The following is a 23,877-nucleotide window of genomic DNA, read 5'->3' as shown; positions in this document are numbered from 1 at the left end:
TTAGAAAACTCCTCATCACATGTTCACACAGCCCCAGTTTATGGCTTAAAATGTCTTTGTCTGCTTAGAAGCCCCACATATTCAATTTATAAATACTCAAAAACAAAGAAAAATGTCAGCAAGTCATCGTGCATCAAAAGCTTAAACAACTCAGATAATTTCTGCTATATAAATGACAGAAGTAGATTTATTTATACAAGTTATAAATGACAGTATTAAGTACAACTGATCTTTAAAAAACAAACAAAGAGAGAAAAATAATCTCACTTTTCAGATTTCCTTAACAGTTTTTGCTCCTCTAGAAATCATTTGCACCAAAACAAACTTTCCCTGATCCGCTTATAACTAATATCTATAATTTATAATATGGTTACAAACAGACAAAAGACCGGCTGGTGTAGTTTTAATACCTTTCAAATATCGTCACTGGAGTTTGGCACCAACCAGTTAGCTCTAAGCTTGCACTCTATCACTCTACAGCTTCCATATTTTTAAGCCAGGTTGATGCAGAAGCAAGTGAAGCATGGCCTTCAAGTTACCTTGAGGAGAGAGCTGCAAAGTTCTGGCACCTCCCAGGGAGAACCTGCGGGTGGTGGTGGTGGTGGTGGTGACAGCCCCCTGCCCATAGGGTGGTGAAGGTCCAGTCCTAGCACAGCCCAACAAGCTTCCACTGCTGCAGCGGCGCACTGGTGTTGACAGCCTAATGAAGTGAGTCTTATGAGTCACTGCACTTCCATCAAGAAGTGTAAAAGCTAACCTGTAAATTTAGTTTTGCAACAGTGGAGTTTATACATTTATAAATGTGTGTGTGTGTGTTTCTTGATGCAGACCGTGGCGAACCATCCTGTTTGGTAGAATGGAGGTTTTGCTCCATACGCTGGTAATTCTGGACCTGAGTGGGGACTGGAATAGGCAATGACTGACCATGGTTTCCATAGCTACTTCCCGAGAACTCGCTGGGCCTGACAACAGTGAGAATAACCGAGGGTGCCAAGGGAACAGTTAGATAAGAGAGGAGACAGTCCGTGTGCTTGTGTACACACATGCGTAGTTAACACTTTCCAGAGGAAGCAGATGTGACTTATTAATTTGCACAATGTTTACGTACAAACGACACATCGACTAACATCACAAAACAAAAGATTAAGATGACAGTTGTGGAGTAACTGTGTATGTAATAGAGAGATAAACACTGGGACAATTAAGCTTGTTAAACTAATAAAACTGACTTAATTAAAAACCTTCTGACAGTTTATAGTGAAGAAAATTTTGTGCATGAACCTTCGGTGCTTTAGTTGAATCCAAATTACTTTACCAGCTGCTTCTTTCTTGCACCATGCAACTATACAATAGGGGAAATAATTACTTGATATTCTGTTGAATTTGTTCACTTACAAAGAAATACACAGTCTAATTTTGAAAGTAGTTTCAGCTATTAGTCTAACTATTCGGATATATCGCAGAAATTACTGTGAAGCCAGACGTGAGGTTGTGCTAAAAACATTGAAACCAAACAAAGGAGGGTAAACAGTTTTTAAAAGAATAATATAAAGGTAAAATCAAAGGTGGTCAAAAACAGCCAATTCAACCCTAGACTCCAGAGGGTTAGGTGATGGAGTGGCCCAGACCAGACCTCAGTCCTTTAGAAAAATCTGTGGATAGAGCTGAAGCTTCGAGTTGCCAAGCAACCTGGAGGATTTAGAGAATTTCTGTAAAGAGGAGTGGGCCAAAGTTGATGGTTTCAAACCTGCTGACCAACTGTAAGAAACCTCTTGCCGCTGTGCTTGCCAACAAGGGTTTCTCCATCAAGTCAAGTTTTTCTTATTCCATTCAGTGACACACAAATCCACTTAAACCTTTTTTTAATAATGTGTTTTTTGAATTTTTGTCCCTCCTTTAAAATTAAACTACAATAAAAAATTAGAGACTGTTAATATCATTGTAAGTGAGCAAACTTGCAAATTCATCAGGAGATCACCTAATTAACTCCCCCACATTTACCACCATAAGAAAAGATTTGGCTGTGTGCAGTTACCTGACAGGACTTGGTGATCCACTGTAGGAAGGCGAGTGCGGCGGTGTTTTGGCTTGGTTACACAGACCAGCAGAAGCTAAAAGAGAGCTAATTAAAGTGGAGAAGAGAATAAGACCATCACAACGTTATTCATGAACAGTTTAGAGGGCGTACACTTTCACAGCTAATATAAGTGTGATTACTAACATAATTTATCTTCCTCTATAAGCCCGATTCTGTAACAGTGCCAAAGAAGTGCATTTAATTAACATATCAGCCGCTGTGCTGGATATTAATGAATAACTAGCTTTTGCTTCTCACCCGCTGTTCATTAGGCTGTCCTGCAGCACTTTACTCTCACTTGTCAGCTCACCTGCTGAACAAAAACAAAACTGTTATAAACTTGAACAGCCTCATAGCACAGCACTTCAGCTTGAGAAATGCAATATAAATGTCAGTCTATGGAAAGAAAAAAGACTACAAGATGAATTCAAGTCTACTGAAGAGCTCCATGTAAAGTTTTTACATTATGCAGGGACTCGATGAAAAAGAAAAGTTTTCTTACTGGTGAAGTGAGCCGGCACTATCACAAAGTCATCTGTGTCACAGGAGGAGGAGTTCTTGCTGCTGCCGCCACCTCCAGACGAGTCCTTAAGGAGAAAACCAGTGGCCTCCTGGGTGGGAGAGGCCAGAGCTTTGGCTCGCAACTGCTGAATCTCAGCAAGCGACTGCTACAGAGACAGGGAGACAGAAGGTGGCATATTAAACACAGAGGAGGAACGTATAAATTAGTCATCAGAGAAGGGAAAGGTGAAAAAGTTGTTGCTTCTATGAATGCAAATAAAACTTTACACTCATCCAAAAAAAAGTAAATACAAAAATCTCTGTTTTCCTCCAGAGGTCACCGCTTTGGGAAATTAGTGCACATAAAAAACCCGATAAATTTAAAAAAGGTTTTGGCTTCTTTGGGGAACTTTTGGTGTTCGTGCTCGTCCCCTCTCTCTGGGGGAAATGCTGGAGGAAATATAAGAAATAACAAACACAAACCGGTGGTGAGGCGAGATGAGACGTGGAAGAGCTGCTACAAGAGCTGGCTGATGCAGAGCTGGGCAAACAAGTCATGGTCACAGTAGGAGTTGCTGAAATGAAATTCAACACAGTTGTTAGTTTCTGAAAAAAGAAACTTTGTGTGTTCAGAATTAAAGTCCACAGGACTTCCAAGGTGTTATAACACCCGTTCTATCTTTACGTGACTGGCCTGACTATCAGATCTCATCCTGTAAACATTGCTTCAGCCACCTTGTTTTATTTTTAAGGTTATATTTTCTATTGAAGCAAATGGAACATATTTTGTATTTGTATCTATATTAGCCCTTATAATGTCCTCGGGATTCCCATACACTTGTTTGCCATACAGCTAGGGGTCATTTTTGACCCGAGGACCACACAAGGGTTAAACCTAACTAAGGAAGTAATGCTGTTTATTCTTACTTACTCTTTTTCACAGATGAGCTAGCCTCCAGGAAAGGATGACAAAAAAAGTCATCTACCAGGGAGAATAAATATAATTAATGAGAGGAAGTTCACAGTTTTCCTCTGCATGCAACAAACTAAGAAACTGTAACAACATCTTTTGCATAAACAAAGTTTGATCCAAACATGCACGAGTGAAATATGTAGAGTATGAATGAACGTTAAACATTTTCTGACCAAAGTCCATGCGGTCTTTGTGGTTGCGCTGCAGCAGACCCAGCAGCAGCTGCCTCAGGTGGCCTGAAGTCTCTCTGGGAATGCTGTAAAACAAATACAACAACAACAGTCTTTGCTTCATGCAAATGATTAAAAGGTCACAACTCTACATACAGCAAAACCTTCAACTCCACCTTCAACTCCTACGCTTCACTCTTTATAGATTTTCTAGATTAAGACATTTCTGAGGCAATTTATGTGTATTAGCAAACAAGAATAAATTAATGATTTATGGCTTTTTTCCAGGTCTTTGATAAGCTGACCTACAATATGGCATCTTAATAAGCCACAACTTTCAGATTGGTTCTGCACTAAACATCCAAACAATACTTATATTCTAAGAAATACCTTTATAATAAATGCAGAAAACTAGGACATCATTTTTTTTTTTAAACATATCGTCATTTCAACATAATTTCTTACTTGGGGCTGAGATTCTTGTTTTTTTCATAGAACAGCCGGAGATCTTGGGGACTGCTGGCCTGAAGATGGCAAAAAGTCACAGATATATTGGAAAAACATAAGAAAGTCTGTAAGAGTATGCATATACACACACAGAGTAATTACACGATTACACTATTCTAGTGCATTGCTGTATACATTTTTATTATATCAGGTTTTGTCACTGCACTGCAAACAACACACTCCATTTACTTGAGTAACAACTTTTATGTACACATATCAGAGAACAAGGAAAACACAGCTGGTAATTTAAAAATGCTTTTGGATCAGTTGAAGCAAGAACACGTAACAGGTTTTGCTATATTACGCTTCATTTTAACACCATTGTCAACGTCCACATTTGGCATCTTTAATCTACATTTAGCCCGATACAGGCTGAGGAAAAACAAAAGGGAGATTTTTTTTTTTTTTTTTTAAATGTGTGATGTTAGAGCAGTTATAAGGAACTCAGTAGAGAGAAGCAGTGCAGGACTGTAGCTGCCAAAGACAAAGAGAATAAAGAAGTCACAATGCTGGAGTTGTTGTTTTGTCCCTGCTGGTGTGCAGTCTGTACTGCTATTGCAAGAATGCCCACAGATTTGGAGCAAATGACAAAAGCAAAAATCTTTTGTAATCTGTGTGCTAGTTATCACATCCTCACAATGAGCTGATATTCCAATGTTTCAGGCACTTTTGATTTGAGGTTTTTATCCATATCCTATCACATCCTATCATCAGGGATGCATGTGCCTGGTTTCAGTCTTAAAGTTCAAAGTTCAACATGTCAGTGGTCCAAAACATGCAGTCCTAAATAACAATCTTCAGCAAAAAGATTATCTGAAGGTCTTGACATAGATGATATGCCCCAACATAACAGTTTAGAAAAGCCTAAAACTGGAGCTCTCTTAAAGGCGCAGAGTGGACACACCAAATACTGGTTTGACTTCAAGTTTGTTACGGAAGAGGATCTGGGCCACCGGAGGAAAAAAAAAAAAGTGGGCACATTTTCTTTTCCAGAATTCTGAGAAAAAAAAGTCAGAATTCAGCATTCCGACTTTTTTTTTTTTTTTTTTACAGAATTCGTTTCTCAAAATTCTGAGATTAAAGTCAGAATTCTGACTTTTTTCTCAGAATTCTGGAAAGGGGAAAAAAATAAATAAATAAAAATAAACGTGCCTGCCTCCCCCCCCCCCGGCTTGGCCAAGAATCATTCTGGATATTGTAAACTTTTATTTTACCTGAAAAGGAGCTTTTCCAGTCAGGCACTGAAACACTATTGTTCCTATACTCCACAAGTCAGCCTTGGCATCATAGTTTTGGGACATAATTACTTCAGGAGCCTGGTGAGAAAAATTAAAAAGGGGAGGTGAGATCAATTTTAAAACTTTGAGGGACAATTGATTATTAAATTGATATTATATTCATCCCTGTATTGTTTTACAAATCGCATTTAGTTAAAAATGTAACAAATAAATGAATGAATAGGACTGCAACAATCTCAAACAGCTAAAATCACCATATTTGAATCTGCCAACTGAAACATTTATTCACATTTAAACAGTTATTTCCATTTCATCAGTAAAAATCACCCAAATTGTGCTTACCATGTACATAGGGGATCCACAGAGCGTGGCTGCCATCATGTTGTTCTGAAGGTACCTCGCAAAGCCAAAGTCCGCTGTGGACATAAACGTCCAGAAGGGAAGGGAAAGAAAAAAAGGGAAAAGAGGAGGATGACAAAATATTTGGTGCCAGAAAGGAATCCAGGTGTACCTTCATAATATTTACACTGTGGCAAAAAAAAAATCATTTAAATAAGAGAACAGACTAGCAAAACAAACAAAAGAATATGCAATACTTGAGCGATAATGGGCGAGTCTTAGCGAGCTTATGATTTAGTTCAGCTCATGGAAATTTAGTATCATCACACTGGAGTTTACTTTGAATTATGACATCATTAAAACACTTCTCAACCACAGAAGATCAATGTAGCACACTGGCTTGTTGACGTTATCATTTCCACAGTATAGATGCATTGAACAAATATAGCCTAATACTGTATTCCTATACAAGTTTTCTGTTATTTAATATAATACAATGAGAGAACACCTCAGTGTCTTATATTTGATTGCTTATGCATTATTTAAATGCTTTGTTGCAGTATGTCCGGAGACTTATTTTTGTCAGTAAGGCTTTAAAACTGACGTAAATTTCTCCATCTTAGCAGTCAAAGCAATCACATTTGGCTTTTTGCAGGCCAGTTCTGGCCCTTGGGCCTTATTCTTTAACACCTCTGTGCAGAGGTGTTAATAAAAATCTGGCTAAAGGTGACAGAAACTTTGCCTTTAGTCAGATGAGCTCCTAATACCAGACAGCGTTTCAAGATGGGCCCCGACTCACTTTTGGAGCTAGCCTCGTGTGATCATTTAAGTGTTTGTTTGCTTGTTTGTAGTGTTATTAAGTCATAATTTTGTAATCCGTATATACATTTTATAAACAATAACTCTTAAATGTCTAAAATGCACTCAGCCTCTTAAACTAATCAACAAACCGCTTGCGAAAAAACCTTGAGTAGGTACAGTGTGTGTGTGTGTTTGTGTGTGTGTAGTCAGCTTGTTTGAGATTGCGGTGGCTTTGCTATGCATTCAGTCTCTAGAGGGGAAAAAATTAATAGGCTTAGGGACTAGTAGAGCTTCCAAACAGCTGAACACACTTGCTCTCACTCACTTGGGAAAGATACTTCATAATTATTCAATTTAATACAATTTAGTTTTATTTATATAACATCAAGGCACTTCATATTGTAAGGTAAAGGCCTTACAATATTAGAGCCCCACCCAAACGATCAGACAGCTTCCTATGAGCAAGCATTTGGTGACAGTGGGAAGGAAAAATGTCCTTTTAATGGGAAGAACTCTGGCTCACAGAGGGGCAGGCATATGCCACGACTGGTTGGGGTGATGGGAAAGAGAAAAGAAGGTGAAAATAAAAAAAACAAGAAGACTTTAAATGAATGAAACACCATTTCTTCTTCTTTTTAAGTCACTTCCTTTTAAGGCACATTGTGAATTATACCAGGGAATCAAGCATCTCTGATCTGTTGCCTTCAGCGATGTATACAGTGAAGCTGTAACACTTAACAAAATAATCAACCTCTGTGGGAGAAGACTTTAAACGGCTGGTGTGCACTGCTGTCTCTCCTGACAAGACCATGTTTTTCCCAGAAAGTTTTCCATTTATTTATGAAGCCCACATGCTGGACGCCACTCAGACAGCCAGCAATTAGTGACATACAGCTAAACATGTCACTCTTGGTCCGACTGGGGATGGGATCAGAGAAAACTACAGAGTATGACATTATTTTGGTAAAGTTACACACCAGCTCCATAGCCTTAGCCAGGAATTTCAAATTTACTTCAATGTCGCCTGCTCTGGCACCTGGAATACTTCTGACTGTGTCCACTGGGGTTTCTAGTTTCATGTTTTTAAGAATAGAGTCACCAATAGCCAGACACTTATTGATTACTTTCTGTTGCACCAATATCATCTTCTACCACATCAATCAATTTTAAACTGGATGACACAAGTGCATCTTGTAGTTGTAGAAAGCGTCTTTGCTTTGCGGCATTTTTAAACAGCGTGCACTCTCAGAAGAACAATAGCAACACTGCAGAGGTAAAACGTGAAATTCTATATGTAATCAATTTCTTCAAACAAGTTTAGCCTTCTGAGCTTGGGGTAATCAATTACCTCAGGGAAATCATTATGAGATCCCATTGCAATAAAACTGTCTATAAAAAAGTTGATTACGTTGTAGGAATTTCCATAAGGAGCTTTATGAGATTCAATTATTTTTTTGCTCCTGTAAATTGTTCTGCTGCTTTAAATCCCACAAGTTTTATATTTGTAAATGTTTTGCCATCACTTTAAAAAAAATGTATTCTTGTTTGGCATATTAATCAACAGATACTACAGAGCTTAAATGTGTTGAAATGCTTAAAAAAAAAAATGTATAATCGCCTTAAAGACTCTCACATAATCAAACCTACCAATCTTGATGCAGGTGTTGTTGGAGTGTGACTTGCATCCTGGTGGGTAAGAAAGCAGGATGTTCTGTGGCTTGAGGTCCCTGTGAATTATTCCTTTGGATTGTAGGACCCTCATGGCTCCTGCAATCTGCTGCAGGAAAACCCGAATAGTGTCCTCACTCAGTGTGCCCTTAGCTGCAGGAAAACACAAAGCAAATATCAATTAATCACTAACTTTGATGTGAATCCTACAGGTTACTATGCAAGTAGAATTTTCTTAATAAGGACACAACATGATGACATCGGTAAACCTATCACGGGCTGAATAAATCTCTCTTAGTTTATAGTTGGAATACAATGATTTTTATGCAACAGATCATGTTAATACATTTCCTAAATTATCTGCAGCGTGTGTTTATTCCTGTGTTCTCTAATATCACCCAACTGCCACATCCTCTTTTGTGTCTCCAGCTCAAAATGATACAGTATTGCGTTATGGACACTTCCTTGTCTACAATTGCTCCATGTCCACGTCCCTTCCAGCAGACTTTTAAAGACGTGCCATATTCGCCTTGAGCTAGAAGCAGTCTAGGTCATTTATTACAATGGGGAGAGGATCCAAACCCATTTTTCAATCATGCTGGCTATTAATAGAATAGGATGGGATTTCTATTTAGAGTCTGGGTGCAAAATTACAGGAAGTTTGACGGATATCACAAATGAATTGATGGTCCTGGCTATTTGAAGCCCAGAGAAGTTTGGTGAGGATACGACGAAGCTGGGAAAATCTGTAGTGCTGAGAAATTCCCAGTTTGCTACCATTCTGACTCAAAAGTGAGCACAAGGTGGCTCTAAGTATATGATCAAACACTGTACTGTGTTTATTGAAAGACAGAAGAACAATGCAGAGAGGTGTCTCTGGTCTGATTATTCTTTAGACACTATTAAAACTTTTAGGTCCAAATCTGTTAGTGACAAGCCAAATCTGCTGCTGCTGCTTTCAGGGCTAAACACGAAAGCCTGTTTCCTGTGGTCACAAGGAAGTCTCACAAAACAAAGATGTGACCTGAGTGTTGGGAGGTGACAGAAAAATAACTGTCATAACTAGCACCTCCCTTTGAGAAATCACTCTGACAAATTCTTTAACATAAACGTTTCGTCACAAAGTGCTTTACTGGAGGCTTTTACTAATTTAAGGTTATAATTAAGACTATTGATGATTTGGCCATCATTGCAGAATCCATTTTTTAGTTCTATGGTTGCTCTGCTGTTCTCTTATTTCTGAAATTTAAGCTCTCTTTCCTGAACACATGTCTATGCCAAATATCATCATTTACATACATATGAAAATATGCCAAAAGTCCAGTTTTCATCTCGCTTGCTAGGAAACGGATATAATCGTTGTGTTCAGATAAAAGAGAAGGGCATTCAGGGCCTGCTTTAGATCTAGAAAGACTTTTGAGCAAAGACTTTATTCCTGATTTAACTGATTTTTTGGATTAAGAAGCATTTTGAGTACATTGAGCATAAGTAGATAAACTGTTGCACTTACAGTGTAAGTAGTCAGCGAGATCGCCGCCGTTGCAGTACTGTGGTTAAAAATAGTGACAGGGCAGGAATGAAGGGGAGGGGGAGAGAGATGAAAAGGAATAGCATTAGAAAACACAGGTAGCACCGAGGACTGAGGTGTAACCACAGTGAAAAAGACTCTGAGATCACACAGCCTCTGAAGCAACTAGAAAGCAGCAGAGATCAGAGGAGTGATTTGCCGAAGAGTGATGTGTTTACAGATTTATACCCTTGTTCCCATTCCCAGCATTAATATGAATGAACCCAGAAAAGGACGGGCTGTGACAGGTGAGGCTGTAAAATGCTGCCTCACAAGTAGTTTAATCTCTCAGACACACAGATCAGCATAAAGAAATCTGCTTTTGACTTGTGGTATAGATCTAGACAGCAATTGTATATTTCTATTTTAATGGCAAAGTACATGACAGAACACATTTGACAGCAGAAGATTAAAATGAGGCTAAGAAATCCAAAGTTCTTCTGCTTGGCTGTCAATGTCATGTACACTCACTAGCCACTTTGTTAGGTACACCTGATCATCTGACCACAGAGAGTGATCCACAAAAAAGTAAATATTCAGCAAGCGGCAGTTCTCCATGTAAAATACCTTCCTGAGGCCACAGGGGAATGACCACTTGGTAAAACCAAGGTTTGCATATGTCGAACCTTAAAAAAGGTGGACTACAGAAGCAGATGACCACAGTAGGTGCCACTCCGGTCAGCTAAGAAACAGGATACTGGGACTTCAAGTAAAGGGGGAGGTCACCAAAATTGGACAACAGATAACTGGAAAAATGTTGCCGGAGCTGATGAGTCTTGATTTCTGCTGCAACAGTCAGATGGTAGGTTCAGAATTTGGTGTAAACAATATGAAAGCATGAATCCACAAAAAAATCAGCAGCATCTGTGTGATGATATCAAGTCGATATAGACCTAACCCTCTTGAATCTATGCCACAGAGATCTGAGCCAGTTCTTAAGTCAAAGAAGTCAGAGATCGAACCTGGTACTAGCAAGGTGTACCTAATAAAAAGTTTAGTGAGTGTATATGTATTTCTACAACATACATTAACAAAAATAGCAAGCAATTTTTAATCGCTTTGACAAATACTATAAACAAAATTTACATGGATAAAACATAGTCTGGCATGTTCCCTTGAAGAAATTATTTAAAATGCACAAAACAAGAGTATGAGCATCAAAAGCATCAAAAGCAATTTGAGAACACACAACTCCCTCCATTTATGGACTTTTCCCCTCTAATTCATAATCAGGACAACAGCATCAAATCACAGCAAAAAGAGTAGTGGCTGTTAGCCATTTAACCCCCCCACAGATGCCAGAGGAGACAACTAATTTTAGCCCTGTTAGAGTTCAGACAATACAGCGCTGAGCAAACAAAGCCAAACATCCCAGCAAGCTTACCTCCATTACCAGGTACACTGAGCTGGCAGTTTCCTAAAGAGAAGGGAGATAAGAAGAGTGGGGGTAAACATACACACGCCAGTGGCAGACAAAGCAGAAGGAACAGATGGTTCCTGTACACACCACTCATGTTAAAGCAAGATAACGAGGTGACTTAGACTAGAAGTATCAAGCAGCTTAAACAGCTGCAGAAAAGTGAAAATAAGTGGCTAAAATCCAGATACAGATACCGACAAGTCTATAAAAGTTGCACAATGGGAGGAGGATTAAAACACTAGGTCTGTATAGGCAGAACCAACTGATACCCCTGAAACACCTGTTTTCTTTTTTTCTTTGTTTCTTACACAATAAATATGGAGGTGGCGTGGATTTAAAAAACTTGAATTGTATGTCTGCCATCAGAAATTAGGAATCCAAGTGGAAATAAATACCAAACAAAACAAAGACAAAAAAAGGCACTGGCTATTGGCCAAATGATTTTATATACCACCCAAAAATTCAATTAATGCATCCTTAAAAAGCAAAATCAACAATAAAAAAAATACTAACAGAGAAGGTGGACTCTGTCCTCAGCAACATTAACAAAGCAACGGGCGACACGTGTGAATCAGTAACAAGCGAGTCATATTTTCTCACATCAACACCAAGATAAAAAACAAATAATGGATAATTTAGAAATTATTCCTTACTGAGAACTTAGAACCACAGAAACTCAAACATCTATTGTGCACTTTGGAAACAGTCCAAAACTTATTTTTAAAAAAAAGAAAAAAGAAAACTCTGTGAAGGGTAGTCAAGCCCATTTCAAAAACCTCTCTTATCTCATGGCAACAGATGACTGTTGTCTCTCTCTGACCTCGATTCAGTATCTCACTAAGCCAGCAGTCAGAGGCCAGACTGTTTTATACAGTTCAGCTGAGTCAGGCTTTCTGAATAGTTGTCGTTGGCTTTATTAAAGATGGACGGCCAAACACAAGCAACCAGTGAGTTTAGGGGCGGTGGGGAAACACTGAGCTAGGTAAATAACATTCGGTGAAATAGTTAAATAAGAGGTTTGGTGTTGTTGCGGTTTGACATGGCACTGTAATAGCTTACAATAAAAAAAAATCTGAACTATGCCCTGGGTTATAATGACTCAGTCACACTCGAGTGAAAACTGGACTTTGGGGTTTGGCTCAGCTGATTGCCAACTGGTTATATTCCCAAATAAAACCAAGGTTGTCATTTGGCAGTTCAATAAAATTTCTAGATTTCTTTTTCAAATCTGTGAGACTCTGGTTGGACTTCGTGTGAACTTCAGCTTCAATTTCAACTAATCGCTTTATTATCAGAAACAGATTGCATGCGATTGCCAACTTGACCCCATTTGAATGAGTCTGAATTCTTTAGCCAATATTCAGTCGTACGCTGACAGCAGGTGAAAGGGTTTCTTTTTCTATATGTCACTAGATGTACAGCTTGAGAAGATCTTGACAATGGTGTTATTCGTGGCCATGGCTCTGACTGGCTAGTTGACTTTTTCAACTGTCAAACAATGGTTTAATATCAAGACAGATCAGTCGATCTGAGTACAGCAAACAGATTCAAAGGTCTGGACCCAGATGAGTAACACTAACCCTTCAAAATTGGAAGCCTACAATACACAAATATTTGACTTGCAAACCCATCTTCAGTCCCTTTCATTGCTGGTTTCCAGAGCTTGGTTTGGTGTCAGTTTCTTTAGGACCTAATTAGATAGATGGATGGATTGCCAGCTAAGAAGATCAGCACTGTCGGCTGCTGTGCCACAACAAACCTGTAATCTTAGAGCCCAGCTCCAACTATCCCCAGCCAGCACGAACGATAAAGAGAGAGCAGGGTATTTTTTAAGGTTCTGCATGTCCAGAGAAATGATTGTTGCTAATTATTTCAGTGCTTTAGTGTGTAAGCAGCAAGCAGCTCATATGATAGCATGCAACACTGTTCTTCCATTATGAGTAAGCTGTCAAGCTTAACCGATATGGGCAGAGAATGATAGCTCAAACCCCCAGTCCGCTAATGAAACTTTCAATATGTGCACAGTTTTCATTTTCTCTTCACACAACAGAGAAGGAGGATCTCATCTCAGTTCTTAGAGTCAAGGATTCACATTTCATTTAAAAATAAATAAGCAGATCACAATGAAACAACCTTCAAAACTTCTATGCAACTTTTTAAAATTACAAACATTTTTAAGAGATTTGTTCCAGACCAGTTTCTTCAGAGACACAGCATCAGCTACCTGCTGTTAGTCTGCAAGAACAACGCAGCCTTTGAAATTAGCAGAATTTGCACATTTGATGTTTTTTTAAACCAGATGGCAGTTTGTTCATCAAAAACTACAAAGACAGAAGAAACACCTGGTGAGTTCAGATAAGAGTGTGTGGGGAAGTAAGGGACATTATATCTAAACTAACTAGCAGGTGCGGCCATCACAGAGACATCACTGAGAGTGTGGACTCTGATTAAAAATGCAACACCTTTTGTTTATTATGGTGAGCCAAGATATCTGCTTCTCTAACCATGAACAACTGGTAAAGAAGCATTAACACAGTAGCCTGTGCCCTGATCAACTTGTTTCTGCCTACAAGCACAACTTAAATTGCTACACTTCAAAGAAAGACTTAATAAAAGGAGGCCATCAAGAACAGGCCACGTAGCAGCAGAGAGAATTTAAGCACTAGAAGGGTTGGCCAAGTTCAACGGGCCACAAAACCAGAGTCGCCAGAGCAGAAACAAACAGTTTTAAAACAAACAAATGTTGGAAAGCCTCATTTAACAAATAGGTAAGCCATAACTGTGCAAACTGCATGAGACACAAGTGGGTCATGTGGAAAAGCCACATCCAGCAGCCCATCTGCTCCGCTTTCAGCTGCTGTCTAACAGGGAAAAATGAGAAACCTTAACATGTGATTTTGACACTTGTGAATGTGATGCTACATACCTGAAAGTCCAGTAAAGCAACAATGTTCTCATGCTTGAGTTCCTACAGAAAAGACAAAATACTTCAGGTCACATATCGTTATCATCATCACATTTCTTTTTACATGCTTGTTCAGGTCAGGGCATTCTTGTAGTCTGTGAGAAGCTTCTGAGTACTCATTTTCACTATAACAAACTCTGCGTTTAGTAAGACAATCATGCTGAGATAACCACTCCTCATATTTCACTAACACGTGGCCAGCTGTGAATACCATATTACCACAGATCCCACAGGTTCAGATGCCAGGTGACAGATTTAACTACGAAAACATACATCAATCAATCTGATGTTGAACAGTAGGCAGGGGGTGTTCTTTTGTCTCTCTCTGAACTTGACTTACCTTCAATATTTTGATCTCCTTCCCCAGCAGAGTCTGAGATTTGGCTAGGTTCTTCTTGTTGATGCATTTTACTGCCACCTCCCAGTCATGTTTCTGGAGCACAGAAACTCAAGTCATTTGAAGAAAGAAATAAAACACTGCAGAGAATGAGGTGTGCTCGAATGTCAGAAAGTGTCTGCACTTTGTCTCACTGCACTGCCATCTGTCAAATGTATGGTTTGGTAAAAGGAAATGTAAAGTGTCACACTATGGCATATTTGTTTGTTGACTACCATGAAGTGTTGGCCTACAAGGAAATGACTTGCTGAGAGTGTAAACAGCCAGAAGGTCTGATTGCTAAGGGTTTTCTCCTCTTTTTAAGGCAGACTCCCATGCACCATATTTCATATAAATCACTGCAGTGACCTTGGCAGTGGATTTTCTGACCTTCCAGCAAAATTAAAGGCAGTTCACTACCCGTATTGTAAAATGCACTGAAAACAGCGGATGAAAATTATTCTGTTCACTTCAATTTTATTTATATAGCACCAAATCACAACAACAGTTGCCTCAAGTCTCTTTATATTGTAAGGTAAAGACCAAACAATAACACAAAGAAAACAGAAAACCCCAATAATCATATGATCCCCTATAAGCAAGAGATTTGGCAACAGTGGGAAGGAAAAACTCCCCTTTAACAGGAAGAAACTTCCTGGTCTAAAAGGACCAGGCTCAGGGAGGGGCAGCCATGTGCTGCATCCGGCTGGGGTGAGGAGAGGAGGACATGCTGTTGAGAGAGCCAAATATTAACAACAGATAATTAAATGCATTATGGGAATTCCCCAGCAGCCTAGTCATATAGCAGCATAACTTTGTGTTCTTCTGCTATCTGTACCTGAGCTGTGGTAACGCACAAATTTCCCTGCTGTAGGATCAATAAAGTTTTAGCTTATCTTAGGATTCAGGTCCACTTGATCCAGCCCTAACTATACGCTTTATCAAAAAGAAAAGTTTTAAGCCTAGTCTTAAAAGTAGAGATAGTATCGGTCTCCTGAATCCAAACTGGAAGCTGGTTCCACAGAAGAATGGCCCGAAAACTGAAGGTTCCCATTCTACTTTTAAATATCCTAGGAAAAACAAGCAAGTCCGCAGAGAGCGAAGAGCTCTAACGGGGTGAAATTATCTGTCTGCCAATGTAGTAAAGAAGCAACATAGATGCTTCAGGCCCACATGATCCCCTGAGTGGATTACATGTCTCAGGATGGAGCATTTCCATTTCATATCCATCCATTCTGGGTGTAGCACATGTTTGAACATGTCTATTTGGCCTCAGTGTGGAGCTTTCTAAGGAAAACAATACGTGTCTGGTGGCCTATATTTACATTAGCGACGCTGACACACAACATCTGCACCACAAGCCAGCCACAAAAATAAAGGCAGTCACACAATAACCAGGCATGCTTTCATAAAATGTGTCGCAAGTATTTAAATAAAGTATTTCAACGTTTTTTTTTAATATTGCTTTGTTATTTCAAGGAACATCCTGTATGTGAGACTAGGCCTCTTAAGGGCGTACAATGACAACAACTACACCAGATGGCGACCTACATTTAACAGCGCAACAAATCTGCCTTAAAAAAAAGACAACGGATTTCTTTATAGCAGCAATAAAACGTATTATAAACTTGCAAAGGGGTAATACTCACCTCTCGGTGTCTACCTTTAAAGACCACAGCAAATGCGCCATGTCCTATCAGGTCCTTCCGACTGAACTCAAATTTCCCCACCGTCTCCATGTCGAGCCAAAGTCTTTATTTTTACACTACTAAGACCTGGACAGATGACCAGGAGACCTCAGGTCACTCTTCTTGTTAGAGAGTCCTTTCTCCTCTGTCAACTGGGGCCAGCTGCAGCGACGTTCAGCCCCTCTTTCTTTTGCCATAGGCTGCCTACCTTTCAAACCGGCCTCTTCTCTCATGTTAACACGGATACGTTTTGAAGTTTTTATTTTTATTTAAATCGTGTTACTTCTGACAAAGCCGTGAAGCAAGCTCCATCTTTGACAGTGCGGCCAACATGAAGTTAGCTAACTTAACGAACGACTTTCCTAGCTGCTGTCTCGGTGGTGCCACCTTAAAAAGCAGCTCGCTGCGTTTTGTTTATATACAGGAGGTCCTGACTTCTGTCGCCTAAGCGTCTGTACAGGCGAAACGAGACCCGGCATTAAACTCAAAAGAAGAAAACAGGTCTAAATAGCAGAGACCATTGCTAACCCCCCTTAATGCACTGCAATTAGCAGCTGACTCGCTGAAGTCACAACATCTCTCGTGCCGTCGAATGCGGTCTAGCTTCTGAAACCAAGCGCATGCGCATTGCGATTAAAGCCGTGGGTTTGACGTCACGGAGCGTCCCTAAAATGAAAGAGTAGATTTTCTTTAACTTTATTAAACAAGATCAGACTGGAAAAAGAAGACGCTTCGTCTCAGTATAAAACAATGCATCAGATAACTGGATATTATGTGCGGATGCGTGCTAATGTGTACGCTGGAAAAATAGGCCGAAGCAGAAAACGAGAGAAAGACATGTCCACTAAAGCCTTTGTTTACTTAGTTATTTCACACGGAAAAATGGCAATCAAAAATCTTTAAAGAAAAAAAAATGTTATGAGGTATTTTTTTTTTTTATTAAACCATGGTCTTCATTAGAATCCTGTGCCAAATAGAAATAAATAGAGCATGCGAATATTTGCAAATATCACAAACCCATGTTTTTTCCTCATTAGATCATGATGAAACATGTCAAATGTTTAAAGTGAGAAATTTTATAAGTTTTAAGACCAAAATTAAATCATTTTGAAATATTTAAAAAAAAAAAAAAAAAAAAAAACAGGCCGAGGGGTATGCAGCATCCCTCTGAATGCTGCACATACTACATTCATTACAAGAGCATGGCTTCGTAATAGAAGGGTACATATTTAGTGCATGAAGCTAAAAACTGGACAATGATAACCCAGGACTGTTGAGCAGCTAGAATCCTACAATACCATGGAAACTGTGTAACATTTACATTTTTCAGATAAAAATAAGTACATAAAAAAAACAGAGTCAATGCAAAAGGCAGCTTTTAAATTATTGTTTCATTTATTAAGGGGACAAACCAATCCAAAGCTACCTGGCCCTGTGTGAAAAAGTAAATGCCCCCTAAACTTAATAACTGATTGTGCCACCCTTGGCAGCATCACCTGCAATCAAGTGTTTAAAATAACTGATGACCAGTTGCTCACATCGCTGTGGAGAAATTTTGTGTCACTCATCTTTGCAAAATTGTTTGAATTCAACCACATTGGAGGGTTTTTGAACATGAATGGCCTGTTTAAGGTCATGCATCTCAATTTGATTTCAGACTTTTACTAGACCACTCCAAACCCTTCCTTTTGTTTTTCCTGAGCCATTCAGATGTGGACTTGCTGGTGTTTTTTGTATCATTGTCCTGTTGCATTACCCAAGTCCTCTTGAGCTTCAGGGCAAAAATTGAGACAAAGAACTGGGAGAGAGCAGAATTCATGGTTCCATCAATTACAGCAAGTTGTTCAGGTCCTGGAGCAGCAAAGGAGCTCCAGATCCTCACACTACCACCGCCATGTGTGACTGTTTGTATGATGTTCTGTTTATAAAACACTAACAGGACTCAAACCTTTAAATACTTCAACCTTTATCTTGTAAGACCACAGAATATTTTCCCAAAAATCTTGGGGATCATTGAGATGTTTTTGGCAAATGTGAGATAACACTTTGTCTAAGGTGAAATTTGCAATGACTTCCATGAAAAAGACATTATCTGGATGGAAGCATACACTGTTTTAAAACCTGTATATACCTTTCAGCAGTGATTTTGCCTTCAGGCCAAATAAAAGACCAAAAAATATTGAAATCATAAGAAATAAATGCAAAAAGTACAAAATGAAATATGAGGTTTCTAGAGAATGATCTAGAGGACACAAAGGACGGTGACCAATACTTTAAAGTAATACGAAAAAGGCAGCTTTCACAGGGCTCTATGCAGGCCCATGCTTCAGTAGCTTGTAAAAGCAACTTTAGCTGCAATAACTTGAAGCAACTGTTTACATATGACTTTATTACACTCTCATATTCCCCTGGAGGAATTTTGCCCCACGCATCTTTACAATTTCCCTTTGGTTCATTGAGATTTGTGGGCATTTGCTTATGCACAGCTGTCTTAATGCCAGTACAGAATTTTAATCAGATTGAGGTCTGGACTTTGACTGGGTCACTGCATTACAGCAAGAGTCATTTTGGCTCTTTTCTGTTGTAGATTTGCTGCTGTGCTTTGGCTTTAGCTGTCAGGCTGACAGCCTCACATTTGACTCTAGAATAATTTGGTTGAGTTCATGGTTGAGCCAGTGATTGCAGGGTGCTCAGACCCTGTGGCTGCAAAACAAGCCCAAATCATCACCCCCTCCTCCACCATGCCTGACAGGTGATATGAAACGTTTGTGTTGGTTTTCTCCAAATATGACGCTGAGCATTGTGACCAAATATCTCCGCTTTGTCCACATCTGTCCAAAAGACATTGTGTTAACAGGATAATAGTTTTCACTTAAAGCACAATAAAGGCCCTGTACTGTCCATTACACTTTAACATCTGATTCAAACTGTCATGGGGCAAAGTGTGGGTGAAGCACTGGACAGGTTGCCAGTCTTTCATGGGGCTAACACAGAGAGACAGAGAATCATTCACACTTGCATTCACAGCTGTGGTCAATTCAGAGCCATCAGCTATCCTTACACACATGTCTTTGGACTCTGTGAGGAAGCCAGAGTACCCAGAGAGTACCCACACAGGCACAGGGAGAACATTTAAACATTTAAACAAAAAAAAATCTTCAAAAAAATAAATAATAGTTTTTCTTATCTTATTACACATCAACCCTAGGTGTGGATGTGAGGTTGAATAGTTAGTCTCTTTTTCTGTTTGTGATGGACTGGCAACCGGTCAGCACTCTGGGTCACCCAGTGTCAGCCAAGATCAAAAAATGGATGGACCCAGACCACACAGAGTGATACATCTGTGTTGGGGTTGATGGAGGCATATTTGTAACTACCAGAGGAGGGCAGTAGAGGACTGTAAAAAAAGACCAGTATTTTAATATTTCGTGCATCTCCACAAAAACATCAGGACATAGTCATATTTTATTCCTACCATTTATTTTATGTGGAATAATCTATGGCAACACTCACTTAGCAAATGCAGTCAATAGCACTATTATGAAATAACAACAAGTTGTTAAAATGGCTCTTGGGTGGCTGAAGTGGAGAAAAATTGTGAAATAGTAGGAATAATGTTGTTGTTTTTTTTGGTTTTTTGTTTTATTTAAAATATTTTTTTTATTTATTTTCATTTCCTAGGAAAAACCTATAACGTGTTTTGGCTAGATATCAGCCGGTTACTGTATAATGCTGCTGCAGCACTCTGCAACAGTGCTGTTGCATGAAATCATTAATTAGTCATGGTGGTTTTCCTGAGCCAAAAAAACAATCTACATTCACAGAGATGTACAGGTCTGCATAATGATGCACCCCTGACAGCACGCTGGAGCTGGGTTCATGCTGCATTTTTTTTTTTTTAAAGGAAAAACTTAATTCAGTTTTGACTCGTCTCCCCCTTTAGTGTATTTGTACTGTGACAGAGAAGATCGGATGTACAAGACAGCTGATGTATCTTTCTGCACGCAACTCACCAGCCACCATCGCAGGTGTTGCCTCGGCGGGGATTTGCTCTCTTTTTGAATATTTTAGCATGCTCTGTGGTTCCCACAGAATGATTGATTGGTTCTTCTTGGCCCACATTAGGGTTCTGCACACAGGCCTTCAGGTGTTCACTCTGACTAACGAAAAGACTTCTGAGTAGGATGTTTCTTAAGATAGTTGCTTCTAATGCAGAAGTACATCCTGTTTTTTTCTTAGATTTTTTTGCATTACCTTTAGAGGTTTAGGATAAGGGTCTCACTTAGGCCTTTAGTCCACATCATTCCTACCAGTTGAAAGAAATAACTGTGATTGTGTACCATGCTAGCTGTGATCTTATAAATAACAAATGCACCTATCTCCCATATCTGTATGTTTTCTTTCTTTCCTTTTCTGACTGGGAAATACTGAGCTGTACACACCTTTGTTTATTAACAGTATCACACAATATGACTAACATGATGTTCCCTTGACTGTATGCCAGAGGACAGGTGCGTCTGCCAAGCTCTCTCCTCACTTAGCTAACATCAGGTGATGTGCACTGTGTCTCGCTCATCTCTTCAACCTTTCACACAGATGGATAGCTTGCAATTTTGCTGTGAAGGTCACTGGTTTTTTAAATCCATCTCTGCTACCACTACGCACTTGATCAGCATAACAGTTTTGTCTGCATACTGCAAAGCTGTGCTTGAGTTTGTGATCCCTGCCAATAGGTTAGGCCACATAATTAAACTGAGAATCTGAAGGAAATTCAATACAATCTATTAGAAGTGAGTGACCCAAGTGAGACTTTGGTATTCGTGGGCTGCATGTAAAGCTTTTCTATAGCATCACGTTCCAGAAGTCATTCACTGCTTATGTTGGCTTCTGTGTAGTAGGGTCCAAGTACTGTGCATGCTGGATTTACTAAGAAACCTGATGGATTCGTGTCACCCTCAACAAAATACAACATTCATCTCATTATCTAAGCACTCAGTGATATGGATGGGTTGAGCCGAATTAAAGAGCTGACATGTCATGAGCGTCACCAGTGACACAATATTAAATCCATCTAAAAAACACAGCATCATTCATTTTGTGCCATGTGATCAGCTCTGGCAGTTCACAGTGTGCCCAGTACAAAAATGGCCAACTAACCGACTGCAGTGATTATATGAAACAACGTTTTCACAGGATCCTCTGCAGTACTGTGAAAAACGAAGTACAATCCATGATTCGGTAGTTTGTAGTTTGTTTGCTGTACGACTTTATTATTGTGGAAGAATTCTGACCCACTCTTCTTTGCAGCTTTGGTTCATTGAGATTTGTAGGCTTTGTTTATACACAGCTCTCTTCGACAGCATTGTAATCAGGTTGAGGTCGGGACTTTGCAACACTTTGATTCTTTTCCTTTTTCAGCCATTCTGTTGTAGATTTTTCTGCTGTGGTCAGGATCATTGTCCTTCATTGTCCTGCCGCGTGACCCGGTTTCAGCCAAGGTTTAGCTTCCAGACAGATGGCCTCAGTTTTGACTCTAGAACACTTTGGTATAAGAGGAGTTCACGGTCGACTCAATGACTGCAAGGTGTCCACCACCACGCATGGCAGTTGTTATGAGGTGGCCTCTTCTCCCTTTCACTGCTTTTGTATCTTCTTATTATTATTATTATTATTTTGTGCTCAGACCTTAATATATGCTCTGCTTTTCTCTTAAAAGTAACTGTGGCAGAATAAACATAAAAATACTGTCATTAGTTTTATCCAAAGGCAAAAACGAACAAAACACAAACTATTCTCGCTTTGTTACTCACCCATCTGAGACTTTTGTGCTCAGACTACTAATACGACAGTGTGTCTTCACGCATTGCTAATTTTCTCATCCACAAACACCAGCGAAGTTGAGGTGAAGTCTCCCAAGTGCCACTCTGTCATTCTGTCACACCACACATCAGCAGCGGTGACGGCGCTTCTTCTCAAACTTCGGACTTTGCAGAAATGAATGGCTGCATCCTTCCTTCCTGCCATTTCCCCTGGCTTGTGTGGGAGCTGAATTCAATATGACCTATAGTGGAATGTGACAGCAGAGGGCTGCCACAGCCCAGGCTGACAGGTCTGCCAAATGACTCCCTCTCTCTCTCCCTCACACCATGCAAGCTTGAGCCAGCTCCTTTTGAGGCTCTTTCGTTTTTTCTCCCCCTGAACTGCAATGCCATGCATCAGCTGAGAGCCAAGCCCGTTAACAGGATCACTTCTCCACAGTGCAGCGACTGCAGGAACAGTTTTACATGGTGGACACACTCAATTACATATATACACGCTGTTTAATTCCACAGATCAGTTCGTCCACACAGACCATTGGTATTGCATTTGAACTTAGTGTGGTGTCTCGAAATGTGTGAATTTAACAACTGTCTGGGTCGCGGGGCCACAGACATCAGACAGAGATGATGTAATGTATTCGTAGTTGTTTGAATTCTTAGCCGATTAATCTCACAGTTACAGTATACACTTTTATCAAAATGATATTTGGACGGTGTTTCATCCCTCCATTGGTGTGTTGGTGTTTCTGTAATTTCTTTATTTTGTTCTTTTTCTTGTGGAAAAACATCCAGATAAAGTGAGACATATCCCGCCTGCTATATTTTATGTGTGACTGACATACAGTCAGTTAGGCGGGCACCTCAGGGGACAGAGAAAGCTTGAAAATGAAATATTTTAGTGTTTGGCCAATCGATACAAGCTGTGATGCAGTAAATGTAGAATTGCTGATAAAAATGTAAAAGATTTTAGAAAAGCAATGACTTCATCATCACTTCATCATCCGGCTCCAGCTCAAACTGGATCAGCTGGGCCAGCTGTTAAAAAAATGACCCGTCCTGCTGCTCCTGCATTTGCCCCTGGGAGCAGGTGCTCTCCTGGTGGCTGATGAGCCACGCTAGTTAATTAACACCACTCAAGCGTGTACAGCAAAGCACAAAGGAAATTGTGTTTATGCTCATAATCTCAGGACACAGCACAGAAAATTCACACAATAATCAAGCAGAAACATTTTTGCGGGGGAAATAATGGCTGCTACATTTACACAAAACAAGAAAACAAAACTTTTCTCAAGACAGAATGAAGGCTAGTGGAGGTCATCTGTACCCAGGAGGTTAAATTATTAGCTGTAATTTTGAGGTGAGGGTGAAACTTGTCACCATCATTGCTGGCCTCATTGCCAGTGGCAGAGCCAGACAATTCTTATATTGGTAGCCAGACCGAGACCATTACACTCACTGGGTCACCTCCGAAATGTAGTTATTTCTGTAGTTATTTTTTTTCTGTGTGGCAAAGCCCTCCAGGCCAAAGTGTTCTGGTCAGTCGCTCTTAGTATTTGATTTGGCACTGTGAGGACACATATCTAATAAACTTTTAAAGAAAAATCTGGAACTGTTGTCGGAGCCCATCCATTTTCTTAATCGCTTGTTTACGTCAGGGTCACTGTGAGTCCATCACAGGGCAATTTAGAATCACCAGTTTACCTAGCATGCATGTTTTTAGACAGTGTTTCATCTCTCCTGTGAAAGGAAGCCAAAGCACTCGGAGAAA

The 23,877-nt window shown here is 39.7% G+C and overlaps 1 protein-coding gene across 2 annotated transcripts in view; it reads right to left on the bottom strand.

The window, feature by feature from the left end:
- Positions 1 to 16,923, bottom strand: part of ulk1b (unc-51 like autophagy activating kinase 1) — a 24,689-nt gene extending 7,766 nt beyond the window's left edge. Inside the window, exons 1-17 of one of the 2 annotated variants that reach the window (XM_084935040.1) lie at positions 16,252 to 16,923; positions 14,567 to 14,659; positions 14,188 to 14,229; positions 11,226 to 11,258; positions 9,785 to 9,821; positions 8,254 to 8,427; positions 5,809 to 5,882; positions 5,443 to 5,544; positions 4,187 to 4,245; positions 3,725 to 3,807; positions 3,510 to 3,560; positions 3,062 to 3,153; positions 2,580 to 2,745; positions 2,336 to 2,390; positions 2,036 to 2,122; positions 831 to 962; positions 540 to 700 (exon numbers count right to left, since the gene is read on the bottom strand). In XM_084935040.1, the coding sequence (XP_084791166.1) occupies positions 540 to 700; positions 831 to 962; positions 2,036 to 2,122; positions 2,336 to 2,390; positions 2,580 to 2,745; positions 3,062 to 3,153; positions 3,510 to 3,560; positions 3,725 to 3,807; positions 4,187 to 4,245; positions 5,443 to 5,544; positions 5,809 to 5,882; positions 8,254 to 8,427; positions 9,785 to 9,821; positions 11,226 to 11,258; positions 14,188 to 14,229; positions 14,567 to 14,659; positions 16,252 to 16,341 (1,531 nt within the window). In that variant the 5' untranslated portion in view covers positions 16,342 to 16,923. The remainder of the gene's footprint in view (positions 1 to 539; positions 701 to 830; positions 963 to 2,035; positions 2,123 to 2,335; positions 2,391 to 2,579; positions 2,746 to 3,061; positions 3,154 to 3,509; positions 3,561 to 3,724; positions 3,808 to 4,186; positions 4,246 to 5,442; positions 5,545 to 5,808; positions 5,883 to 8,253; positions 8,428 to 9,784; positions 9,822 to 11,225; positions 11,259 to 14,187; positions 14,230 to 14,566; positions 14,660 to 16,251) is intronic. The other variant, XM_084935041.1, reaches the window with a different exon arrangement.
- Positions 16,924 to 23,877: the final 6,954 nt, after the last annotated feature.

Source organism: Perissodus microlepis, chromosome 7 (assembly GCF_051167445.1).
Source record: "Perissodus microlepis isolate ML-2025 ecotype Zambia chromosome 7, ASM5116744v1, whole genome shotgun sequence".
Lineage (NCBI taxonomy): Eukaryota > Metazoa > Chordata > Actinopteri > Cichliformes > Cichlidae > Perissodus > Perissodus microlepis.
This window is presented reverse-complemented; position numbering and strand designations above follow the sequence as displayed.